The sequence below is a fragment of the Anolis carolinensis genome, chromosome 4 (genome assembly GCF_035594765.1).
Source record: "Anolis carolinensis isolate JA03-04 chromosome 4, rAnoCar3.1.pri, whole genome shotgun sequence".
Classification (NCBI taxonomy): domain Eukaryota; kingdom Metazoa; phylum Chordata; class Lepidosauria; order Squamata; family Dactyloidae; genus Anolis; species Anolis carolinensis.
In genome coordinates, this window is record NC_085844.1 from 76496409 (window position 1) to 76509908 (window position 13500).

At 37.5% G+C, this 13500-nt stretch overlaps 1 protein-coding gene across 1 annotated transcript in view; it reads left to right on the plus strand.

The window, feature by feature from the left end:
• Positions 1-10025, plus strand: part of mboat1 (membrane bound O-acyltransferase domain containing 1) — a 41785-nt gene extending 31760 nt beyond the window's left edge. Inside the window, exons 9-13 of the mRNA XM_003219781.4 lie at positions 488-591; positions 1431-1495; positions 5133-5265; positions 5613-5764; positions 8196-10025. Of these exons, the coding sequence (XP_003219829.2) occupies positions 488-591; positions 1431-1495; positions 5133-5265; positions 5613-5764; positions 8196-8334 (593 nt within the window). The 3' untranslated portion in view covers positions 8335-10025. The remainder of the gene's footprint in view (positions 1-487; positions 592-1430; positions 1496-5132; positions 5266-5612; positions 5765-8195) is intronic.
• Positions 10026-13500: the final 3475 nt, after the last annotated feature.

Consider the following 13500-nt stretch of genomic DNA (forward strand, 5'->3'; position numbering starts at 1 on the left):
AACTAGAGACAGCAGCCAATCAGAATCCTGGCCCCTGGCTGGCTCAGCCAATCAGCTGTCGCCACATGCCTTTCCAGTCAGCTCATTCCATCATGGTGCCTTTTAACAAATCCTCACATCTATTATTCTAGAAATTTGAGGAATGAAGGGAAAAATTCTCAGGGACAGAATCTTTATGTGGATGGGGCAATGCCTTCATTTTGTTATCCCACTAGCTTCTTCCCTGATGGAACTGTTTACGGATTCAGATCTGAAAACACTATGTGACATAGAAGGGAGTTGTGTGAAGGGCTTGGAATCTATATCTCCCTCTCTCCCTTTGTTTTAAAACCAAGGTAAGTTTCAGAAGCAGGTCTTGATATACCATGGTAGTCTGGTCAAGGATGGGCAGGGCAAGAAGAATATAAGATCCCACTAGCCACTTCTTGGGCATGTATGATGTAGCTCTTTGGACTTCAGTATAGCATGTTTTTCTCCCCAATTACAGCGGATGCAATCCACAACGCTGCTGGTTATGGGTTCAGTGGTGTTGATGAGAAAGGCAATTTCCATTGGGACTTGCTGTCTAATCTGAATATCAGAAACATTGAGGTAAGTTTCATTGAGAGCTGGAAGGAAAAAAGGGAGAGACAGCACAAGACTGTCAACAAAATGTCTTACAAGATGTGCCACCTGCACAGATATGCTACAGCCGCTGTCTTGTATTTTGTAGACCAGAAACATGGCTTGGTTGTGTTAATATATCACTTCATGTTAAAATGTAAAGTCATGAAACAAAGTTTTTGATAAAATATATCAGCCCAAGCCTCCGTCTCATTCATTCCTTGAAAATTTGAAGGAAGAGAGTGCATTATGAGATTTGTTCTGTACATGTCTGTTTGTTTTCTACAAAGTAGAAATCTGGGTTGCTGTGAGTTTTCGCCCACATATATGGCAGGCATCCTCAGAGGTTGTAAGATTTATTGGAAACTAACCAAGGGGGTTTATGTATCTATTTCCAACAGACAGACCTCACAGCCTCTAAGGATGCCTTCCATAGTTGTGGGCGAAACATCAGGAGAGAATGCTTCTGGAACATGGCCATACAGCCCGGAAAACTCACAGCAAGCCAGTGATTCTGGCCATGACAGCCTTCAACAACACAAAGTAGAAATCTCTTCCTTCTAAAGTTTTTAAAAAAGATAAAAAGACTTTTCTGAAAGAGTATGTATACTTATCGCCTGTGGTCAGTGAAAATTATTGTGCTTTTATCTACATAAAGGAATACTCAATTTCATTGTGATCACACTTCCCAAAGTTAGAGGTAAGCAAAAGATATGGACAAAAGCTATTGATATGATACTGTCTTAAACACGAATCTAGTTTAAAATATGAGTAACTACTGACATGTTTTAAAAGTAAGCAATAACATATGGCACCTTCTCTCCTAGATGGCAACAAGTTTTAAAATGTATATAGAAAACTGGAATATCCAAACCACTGCTTGGCTTAAACGGTAAGACTCAAATACTAGTCTATTTTTAGATTTGTGGGGGCAGGGCGGGTAATCTTCCCCAGTCTATTTAGATTCCTGTACTTAATGATGAATTGGTAGTTCCAACTATAATGCCCCCATTATACACTCTTTCAGTGGATGAGAAGAAGAGTTATGTGTTGTTGTTTTTTGTGTTGGAATTTCTATAGTAATAGTAATAAAGATAAGTAAATCACAAACCCTTTCATGGATGCTCTTAGGTGAGTCAGAAAATGATAATGGATAGGACCTTATGAGTAGCACCCCACATATGGGAGCTCCTTACTCAAGAAGGTTGCCAAATTAACCAACATGCCATTTTTAAATATGACCAAGGCCTCCTTGTCTAGTCACCTATTTTTAACATTTTCATGCTTATATTTTTAATTTGTATTATATTAAGGTTCTTGGAGAGCATTTCAAGATGTAAATTTTAAATAAAAGGAATGCAACTTTAAACATTGTTATTGAAAATGCTTTTTTCAGTATCCTTAAATGAAAATAGGTTGCATTAAAAGTTGATATGGGTAATTTTTCTAAGAAGTGGGTTGCTATGAGTTTTACGGGCTGTATAGCCATGTTCCAGAAGCATTCTTTCCTGACGTTTCGCCTGCATCTATGGCAGGCCTCCTCAGAAGTTGTGAAATATGTTAGAAACTAGTCAAGTGGGGTTTATATATATCTGTGGAAAGTCCAGGATGGGATAAAGAACTCTTGTCTGAGGCAGTTGTGAATTTTTCAGTTGGCTACCTTGATTAGCATTGAATAGCCTTTCAGCTTCAATGTCTGGCTGCTTATTGACTGAGTGAATCCTTTGTTGGGAGGTGTTAGCTGACCCTGATTGATTCATGTCAAGAATTCCTCGGTTTTCTGAGTGTTGTTCTTTATTTACTGTCCTGATTTTAAAGTTTTTTTTAATACTGGTAGCCAGATTTTGTTCATTCTCATGGTTTCCTCCTTTCTGTTGAAATTGTCCACACCACTCAGAAAACAGAGGAATTCCGGACATGAATCAATCAGGGCCAGCTCTCAACAAAGGATTCCTCCAGGCAGTAAGCAGCTAAACCTTGAAGCTGAAAGGCTATTCAATGATAATCAAGGTGGCCAATTGAAACATAACCTATGAGGATGCCTGCTACAGATGCAGGTAAAACGTCAAGAGAGAATGCTTCTGGAACAAGGCCATACAGCCTGGAAAACACACAGCAACACAGTGATTATGGCCACGAAAGCCTTTGACAGTCCATTTTTCTAAGAAGGTTTCTACATCTTAGCATAGGAAAAACTTAACATTATTTAGTATGGGGGTGATTAATTCTAATTCCATAAATCTACTCAGACAGTTGGACTCCATTTTCTATAGGAAGTCTTTATCCCCAATAATTTATTTCAAACATTAGAGGGAATTTAAACTTATATAGTTGGCAAACATATGAGTTAATGCTGCATTCTAAGTATATTAAAAGCTATTGCAGATTCTCTACGTGCCTTCAGACATTATTAAGTTATTAAAGCAGTTTTATCAGACAGACCGATAATGGTCCGTGCCTAAAAAACAGGGATGTACTCTCTCTATGTATACAGAGTGTACAGTTTTGATCAAAGAAAGATACATATATGCCAAAAATCTAGGAATTAATCAGAAATGACTTGTAAAAATACTTCCTTGAAAAAACTGCAAAAAGCTTAAAGGATGTTAGGTATTAAAGTCTTACCTAAAAATACAAGTGAATTAAAGTATCAAACATTCCCTATACAAAAATTGATGTAGGAATATTTTATCTGGAATGTACAAATTTGAGGTCTAATCAGGCAACTTTAAAAATAAAATGCCCATTCAGGCATTTTAGGTGTGGAAATCTGAATAAGAAAAATATCAAATACTAAAATCATAAGGTTTGCTGTCATTCCTTTTCATGTAGTGAAAATGAGAGACACTCATTGAGGGGTTTTTTTCCGTGTCAGGAACGACTTGAGAAACTGCTAGTCATTTCTGGTGTGAGAGAATTGGCTGTCTGCAAGAATGTTGCCCAGGGGACACGCTGATGTTTGCTGTTTTACCACCCTGTGGGAGACATCTCTCATGTCCCCACATGGAGAGCTAGAGCTGACAGATGGGAGCTCACCCCGTTCCTCAGATTTGAACCGCTGACCTTTCAGTCAGCAGTCCTGCCGGCTCAAGGATTTAACACATTGCGCCACCAGGGGCTCCACTAGTTGAGTCTACACTCAAGAATATTTATAATCATTAATATTTATAAAAACAGTTCATCAACACACATAATGCAATTGACCTTCATAAAAAATGCTTTTTAAAGATCTGTACAATTTGTACAGTTGGCCCTCTGTACCCATTGATTCAGCATTCACGGATTCAACCATCCACAGCTTGATTTTTTTTTTAATTCCAAAAAGGAAACTTTAATTTTGCCATTTTGTATAAGGGACAGTATTTTACTCCACCATGTCTATAATGGGACATAAGGTTTGACAGATTTTGGTATCCACAGGTGGTTTTGGAAGCAAATTCCAGCCAATATATCAGTGAAGTTCAAATACACTGGATATATAGAATCATAGAGTCATAGAGTTGGAAGAGACCACACAGGCCATCCAGTCCAACCCCCTGCCAAGAAGCAGGAAAATCACATTCAAAGCATCCCCAGCAGATGGCCATCCAGCCTCTGCTTAAAAGCCTCCAAAGAAGGAGCCTCCACTACACTCCGAGGCAGAGAGTTCCACTGCCGAACAGCTCTCACAGTGAGGAAGTTCTTCCTAATTTTCAGATGGAATCTCCTTTCCTGTAGTTTAAAGCAATTGTCCCGTGTCTTAGTCTGCAGGGCAGCAGCAAACAAACTTGCTCCCTCCTCCCTATGACTTCCTCTCACATATTTATACATGGCTATCATGTCTCCTCTCAGCCTTCTCTTCTGCAGGCTAAACATGCCTAGCTCTTTAAGCCGCTCCTCATAGGGTTTGTTCTCCAGACCCTTAATAATTTTAGCCACCCTTCTCTGGACACCTTCCAGCTTGTCAACATCTCCCTTCAATTGTGGTGCCCAGAATTGGACACAGTATTCCAGGTGTGGTCTGACCAAGGTAGAATAGAAGCAGGGCCGTAGCCAGAAAAAAATTTCGGGAGGGGTTTTAAAAATTTCGGGGGGGGGGGGGGGTTGAACCCCTAGCACACACCTCTCCCCGCTACAAACCTGTCAATATCTGCTTGAAATAGTGCCTGGAGGGACTCTTAATGTTTTGCGTCTCATAGACTTAGCATGGGGATTTGGTTAACCAGTTAAAATTCATGAGTAAACCAGGTTTTTTTTTATAACCTGAAAAATTTGGGGGGGGGGGTTGAACCCCTAAAACCGCCCCCTCGCTACAGGCCTGAATAGAAGGGTAGCACGACTTCCCTGGATGTAGACACTATACTCCTATTTATACAGGCCAAAATCCCATTGGCTTTTTTTGCTGCCGCATCACATTGTAGGCTCATGTTTAACTTGTTGTCCATGAGGATTCCAAGATATAATATAATCCAAAATATAATATAATCCATGTATTATGCGTATGTGTACCCATGAACATCCAATTTTTCTATTTTTGTGTCTCTTCCCAGCGTGTGCTATGATCGTGCTCCTCAGTACCGCACAGCTTTAACATTTCTTCTATCAGCTATTTGGCATGGTGTTTACCCCGGCTATTATTTTACATTTATCACTGGCATTTTTATGACACTAGCAGCCAGAGCGGTAAGTATCTCGCCATTTTTTTCCCATAGGTACAATCGCAAATATAATTACTGACACAAGATTTTCTGTTATGCAATGAGCATAAATTGTAGCGATCTCCAAAACAGTTTTGTCTTGATTAGTGATAGGAACTAACTAATTCAAATCAATTAAGTTAGAAATTTTCTAGCAAAAGGGATCACAAGACACTGAATTTTGAAGGTTTTGTTCTTGGGACATTTTCTGGCACTCATGTAGAAACATGTTTTAACATTTTTAAAATGGCAAACACATAAACTAGAAAATCAGTGAGGGAAGTAGCTATTTGTAGATTGCTTTATGTGTTGTTTTTGTGTTTTCTTTTTAAGGTAAGGAACAATTGTCGACACTTCTTCGTGTTCCCAAAGTCTCTCAAGATGAGCTATGACATTGCCACATGGCTGGTAACTCAGTTCGCTGTCTGCTATACAGTTGCGCCATTTGTCCTCTTAGCTGTGGAGCCTACAGTTAAACTGTACAAGTAGGTTATTCCCTGGTACTGTACATGTTTTGAAACTTGGATTTCCAATCCTAATGTAAAACCTGCGGGGCTCTTCATACCAAGTTGTCTTGCATCTGGTGTCTGATTTATTTATTTTTTTTGTGTCAGGAGCGACTTGAGAAATTGCAAGTCGCTTCTGGTGTGAGAGAATTGGCCTTCTGCAAGGACATTGCCCAGGGGATGCCAGGATGTTTTTGATTGTTTTACCATTCTTGTGGGAGGCTTCTCTCATGTCCCTGCATGGAGCTGGAGCTGATAAAAGAAGCTCATCCGTGTTCTTCCCGGGTTGGATTCAAACCAGCAACCTTCAGGTCAGCAACCCAACCTTCAAGTCATTAGTCCTGCCAGCACAAGGGTTTAACCCACTGCACCACCATCTGGTGTCTGATGAAGGCTGAATATATTTGGTTTTGTTTATTTGTTTGCTCATTTCTTGCATGCTTAGGCACAAGTGCTATGTACGGTTCTACAATGTGCCGTGGCTTGCACAGTGTTGTGTACTTAGGTGCAAATATCAAATACACATGTGCTAAGAATCCAGAAAGAATGCATGGATCAGTTATAAGTCCACTGGAGCTGTGGTGTGTTAAAATTGGATCTGATACATTGTACAGGAGTCCCAAGTTACAAACAAGATAGGTTCTGTAGGTTTATTCTTAAGTAGAAATAGTAGTAGTAGTAGTAGTAATAATAATAAACATTTATTTATACCCCTCCTCCATCTCCCATAGGGACTCACAAGACAACACACAATGGTGCCATACAACATATATGGTGCAGTACAACAACGTATAAAATCAATAACATAGCAGATAAAACCAACATATAAAATTGGTAAAATCAACCTTTAAAAATAGAGACAGTAAAATATGGCCATAGATATTAAACGATTCAGCATCTCAGCGGTAATCCCTTAAAAGATAAAAGGTGCTAACATATTTGGCAATTAAGTTGGCAACTATCTTAAATATTGTCAAAAACCTCCTGAAAATATCAAGTGTTCAGCTCTTTCTGAAAGTGCTGTAGTGTAGGGGCTTGCCTAAGTTCCCTAGGTTGAATTTGCAACTTTAACTGTAACTCCAACCAATTTTTTTAAAAAAGTTTTGGATAGCATAAAGAAGGGATAACACCCCTGTGGTGTTTCTTTTGCTGTCTGTGTCCCTGTTCAGAAGATTTCACCTCACTTTCTGTCCCTGTGAGAATTAGATTTTGAAAAAACTGTCTTGTTGTGGAAACAAGGATTAGTGATAAAACTTCAGTGGAGACACCTTTTCCCCATGATAACCCTTCCAGGATTGAATTTCCCTTCCCGGAAGTAGGTAGATTTCCCTTACTTCCTGTTGTCTTACCTCTGTTCTTAATTATGAGTCATTTGTAGGTCAGATGTTTGTAACTCAGGGACTGGCTGTATTCAATCATCATATGATTGAATACAGCCCTCGTATTTCTAAACTTACAAAAGAATCAGGAAACCATTTATAATAGTGAACCTTATTGAAATGAATGACATATGCCAGAAGTGACAATCTAATCTTCCTGGAAGACCTAGAATATTCCTCAAGAGGTATCCTCTCTAAGAATTTTCTAGGTCTTCCAGTGAGTCACTGATAATTTCTGGCTGAAGCATACCAGAGAATCACCAGGATGACCAAGAAGCCTCCTACAAGATGGTAAAACATCCAGGTGTCCCCTGGGCAACAAGTGATTTGCAGTTTCTCTAGTCGCTCCTGACACACACACACACACACACACACACCTGGAGGAGCTAGAAAAATTCTAGAGAGGACATATTTTGTCAGATAAAGGTGGATGCAAATATTATTCTGTACTGATCCGAAACTTGGCAAAGTAGAAGAGGCCAATTTTAAAGTAATCCATACTGGTCTTCAGATAAATTTTTATATATCGGAGTTTAAAGTTGAAAGACTGATTCCTAGCAATTTGAGAGGTATTATAGTCTTCTTTTTTCATAGATTTGCTGAAGTTAGAAAAAAATCATATCCTCCCTCTGGAAATCATATTGCATTCTGGATGGAGTAAAGTAAATGTCTGTTGTGAGCACTTGAAAGATCTCCTATTCAGAGCCAATATGTACAAAGATAAGCCTGCCAAATACAGTTGGACACTTCCTAGGATATTTATTGTAATAGGCTATGAAGAAAGAGCTGTCCTTTTTTCAAAATATTTTGTTTTACTGTCCAGAAATACTATATGTCAAGCGGCTGAGTTGGGAAAGGAAGGGGTCTGAGGCTGTTAGGAAAGGTGGGAGTTGAAGTCCAAAACACCTGGAGGGCCCAAGTTGCCCCAAGCCTGACATATATTGTTGCCATAATGCAAGTGATTTTGAATTTTCTAGGTCACAACTTTCAATAGTTTATATTCTGACTACTTTTGTCTTTGTCATTCCTAGGTCACTATATTTCCATATGCATGTTCTATGTGTACTTGTATTGCTCATCCTGCCCATCAAATGTCCGAAACACATAAAAAAGGAGCAAGTTGCATTTCAAGGAACAAATCACTTTGCAATAAACAGGAAGCAAAAATGATCCTTCAAAAGGGAATTGCTCACCGTCTCCTGTGCGAAGCTGGAAGTACAAGGAATACACCGCTTTTTAAAAGACAGAACAAAACTTTACAGATTTAATGGTCGAACTTTGTTCCTGGATAATGTTTACATTCTTGAATGGAAAAGATAATAGCTTTTATACTGTATATGTGTGTGTTAAAGAAAATGTTTCTAATGTATTTAATTTTTTGTAAATATTTTTCAATCCCTAATCTCTGACTTAATTAGCCAGTATGTTTGAAATGAAGAAAAGGTTGATTTGCTGGGTTTGTATATTGGCGTTGTCAATGCCAAAAAGCGTTTTTTCTCTTTCAACCATCCCACACCCCATCTTTATGAACCAATTAAAGACAGATTATATATCTGTAATGTCCTGAATAGGGGATGGAAGACTTTCATTGATGCTTTCCGTTACTACTCCAAAAAGGGCTAAGTGTTTGTGACATCTTCCGCAATTTTGTTGGTGGATTTTCCAAAGTGAAATGTTTTGGAACTGTTAATGTATAAGAAAAACAGCTGAAAGTCTGTGGAAGTCATCATCAGATAACAAGAGAATCATGGAACACTGAATATCATTCCCCACATTGTTAAAATAAATGTAAACACAGTATATACTCAAATATAAGCTGAGCTTTTCAGCTGTTTTTAGGGCTGAAAAAGCCCCCCACAGCTTATACTTGAGTGAGGGTCCTGGCCGGCTTATATTCAGGTTGGACTATACTTGAGTATATAGATAATCAGAGTTGGACAGTCTTATTTTATTAAAGTCTTATTATATTAAATTACAATTTTATGTAAATATTCAGAAACATTTAACCTACTGATGCCTCAATTAATGTAATTTTATTTTTATTTTTGAAATTTACCTGTAGCTGCTGCATTTCCCACCCTCGTCTTATACTTGAGTCAATAAGTTTTCCCAGTTTTTGTGGTAAAATTAGGTGCCTTGGCTTATATTTGGGCCGGCTTATGTTCGAGTATATACGGTATATTTGTATTGAAATGAGAGAATAAGGAATGCTTGGAAAACTTTACCAAACCTCCCTTCATATTTCGTCTGTATGCTCAACATTGAAGGTGGGAATTTCCACACTTCCCCAGACATGTTTAACTGGTGCTCTATATTTGTCTGATGTCGCCTGCATCAGTCATTCCTTAGTATAATTAGACACATAAAGACAAATTACTTGGATAATTGAAATTAACTCAGGGAAACTTTGTATTAAAGCACTTGGGTCGACCTTTTCAAACTATGTGCCTTTGAACTTACCTGAAGTTTAAAACAATGCTTTTGCATTTTTTTTAAAAAAAACTAGATTATTTCCCCATGTTGATTTTTTTAAAAATAAGAATTTTTTATTGTTATATGGAACAGGGCAAATTAAAAATAATTGAACAGGATTTTGAGTGTGTCTTTTAATTAATACTTGCGGTAAATAGGAGACATGTTTTGATAATATCTCTATCCTTAATATTTTTTATGCCTGGGACATAAAAAATTGTTTCCTGAATTACTCATTTTCAGTCATGGAGAAGTCCACAAACACACAGTGATTCCTCTCCAAAGTATGATGTCTCCAAAGATGGGCATTCCTGGCTAGTAGTTGATGATAGATTTGAACTCTGTAAAACTGTCACATACTTTTTCTTATTAAAAACAAAAAATTTAAACTTGTCTCATCTTTTATTGAAGATATGCGAACATTGGTAGCAGAACCAGCTTTCAAATGATGCATAGCAGTGGTGACATCTAGTGGTTCCTATGATGCATCGACCTGTTTATTAAATTTCATTTTACATTGATTGGAAATGCTTCTGCTTGTATGTGGAAGATAGTTAGATTGTGTCCTTCCTACATCTGTGATTATTGCTGTCACCTACATTCACTTTTACTCAAAAATGGAGGACATGTTTTAGCATTTTCAAGACAGAAATAGAAGCACTTTAGTATGATCTCAAGGGACACCAGGATATATTCAGGAATATATTCCACCAGACTGCACCAGATAAATGCATGATGTAATATTTCCTGAACACCACTAAGCAATTTGTGCTGACTTTCCCACATAGTAAACCATTTGGCTGAAAGCACGTCAATAGGCATATTTTGCTCAAAAAACTCAGAATGTAAACAGTATGGTATTGTTGGAGAATGAGTGAGTTGAATTAGTGGGCTTATTGATAATACCTGCAATGAATTTTCTAATAATAATAATAATAATAATAATAATAATAAAATATATATATAATAATTATAATATTATAATAATTATAAGATTGAACTTCAACGACTCTGGCAGAAACCAGTGCAGGTGATCCCGGTGGTGATGGGCACACTGGGTGCCGTGCCAAAAGATCTCAGCCAGCATTTGGAAACAATAGACATTGACAAAATTACGATCTGCCAATTGCAAAAGGCCACTCTGTTGGGATCTGCACGCATCATCCGAAAATACATCACACAGTCCTAGACACTTGGGAAGTGTTCGACTTGTGGTTTTGTGAAACGAAATCCAGCATGTCTATCTTGTTTGCTGTGTCATACAACGTCGTTGTGTCAATAATAATAATAATAATAATATAATATAATAATTATTATTTATACCCCACCACTATCTCCCAATAGGGACTTGGGGCAGCTTACAAAGTAGCACACGATGGTGCCATACAAACACATAAAATACAATACATCAGCATTTATAAAATCAATGACAAACCAATTTACATAAAACAACATACAGAAATTAACAAGAACTCAACTCAAATAAAGTGCTCACTAAAACACGGCAGTAGCCATCAATTAAAAAGGGGCCCGTACAATCAATTGAACATCCCAACTATGAGCCAGTTAAAATGCCAACATTAAAGAAAATTACTGAAGGTTCTGTTCTGTTTCATATCCAATTTTGGGTCTCGGCAGTTCCCTGTGTCCCATCTTGTTTTGACCAGTAATGCTAATCTGCATTAAAACTTTTCAGGAAAATGAAAGAATAGCAAACATCTGTAAAGCTCCTATCTTGGGATCAAAGTCTGTGCATTGTTTTGAAATAAGGGGAAATATCTGGTCACTTGGTCCAAAGAGCTGGTTAAAGTTGGTCAAATCTGCTGACCAGGGACATCTTTTTGTTAGATAAGCTACAAACAGAGCTACAGTTCTTACGTGTTATCATGTGAATTGAATGGCTAAACTATTAGTTAAGATTAGGTCAGGCAAAAAGGATGTCTAATCCAGCACTGTTCCCACAATAGCTAACCAAATACCTATGGAAAAGTCCATGAGTAGGTCTTGAGTACATTAGCCACCTCTGTTTATGTTCCTTATGCACATGTCCAAGGCAATGAAGCATTCCCCTTATTTGAGGTACTTTTAAAATAGGAAAGTAATAAGAGAATCAGTGTGATGTACAGTGTTCCCTCACTTATCACGGAGGTTATGTTCCAGGACCACCCGCAATAAGTGAACATCCACGAAGTAGGGGCGCTATATTTGGACGCTATATAGGGATGCTCCTGCTGCCTTGTGAGGCGAAAACAAAACTGCTTTAGCCTACTTTTCTCTCCCTTGGGCTTCTTCCTTCCTTCCTCAGACTTCTCCTTAGGAAGGAAATAAAAAGAGGAATTTATAATTTATAATATTATTTTAGTGTTGATTAAAAAACGGCAAAACAGCAAGTCTGCGAAAAGCGAACTGCGAAGTAGTGAGGGAGCACTGTAGTAGTTTGAGCATTTCACTGCAGCTCTGGAGATCAGGGTTTGATTCCGTGGAGACCCATCTTGGATAAATCACACAATTCCAGCCCCAGAAACCCCAGTGGTAGTTTTGCCTTAACTTAGGACGAGACGTACATGCTCAGCACCAGAAAACCCCATTATAGGTTTGACTTAGGGCAAACTTGCAAACATTTCGTGCTCGTGACACACTTTTTATACATGCATCATTTTGCAACACAGTAATTCAGTTGTACCAACAAACTGAAGGTTAAACCAACCTCTTTTAAGAGAGACAGGCACTTACATAAATTGCAATAACAAAATGTCTGGGGACACAACATATCTCATGAAAAACTTTCATTTATATATTTTAAAATATACGACTTATTGCTTATTTCACATAAACTCGGGTTTCTCATTAAGTTCATGTGACACACACACCTCAGCTAATACACTAATGTGTCCAGAGACAGTTTGGAAAGCACATAACAACAACAAAGCAATGGGATACATGATAGAAATGTATAAAATTATGCAGTAAGTAGAAAAAATGTTTAGGTTCTCCACCTCTTACCAACCCAAAGTTGCATTGTGGAAATTAAAGAGTGACTCTAGAAAGTATTTATTTGCATTACACAGAGATAAATGACAGACTATGCTATCACAAGGTGTAATGATTACTACCAATTTCGGTAGCTTTAAAGCATGACAAGTCATTTATCTTTAATTGGATAAAGCTATCTATGGTTACTCGTTGTTGCTGTATATTGCCTCTGAATACCATTTATAAAACTGTGGTTTGCTTGAGCTATTTTTATTGGAATTGTCAAATGAGCAATTTAAGGGTGTTAATTTTAAAGTGATACATTACATCATATTGGTTGCAAGGTTGTTATATGTCCAGAACTGGAAAAAAACTTGCTTGCAAATGAAGAATTAATTTTAAACATTTGTAATATGGTGGAAATGGACAAATTAACTTCTTTGGTCAGAGAGAAGTCATTGGAAAACTTAAAAGACTGGAAATTGTTTTTATCTGTCGCAAAGAAGAAAGAAAACGAGATCACGCTTGTGGGTTTTGAAATTTGAAAGATTTTTGTTGAACTTTTCGTCAGAAGATGTAATTTTAACTAAAGGGTATAGAGAAGTTTAACACAATCATACTTTTTTGGTTTGGATAGTGGGAAATCTTTTAAAAATGTATTTTATGTTGGTAGGTTGTATTATATGTGTGGGGGTTGTACTATATGGTTAGTGTTTTTTTGGTGGTGTTTCATTACTGTGTTTATTATAGTGTATAGTTATGTTGTTTATCTACTACTAAAGATTATTAAAAATAACACTATGGTGTAGTAAATGAACAGTCACGTTTACAGTCTCTAGAAAAACTGAACCAGTTCACATTAAAATATCTTTTCTAGACACTGCTCTGTGT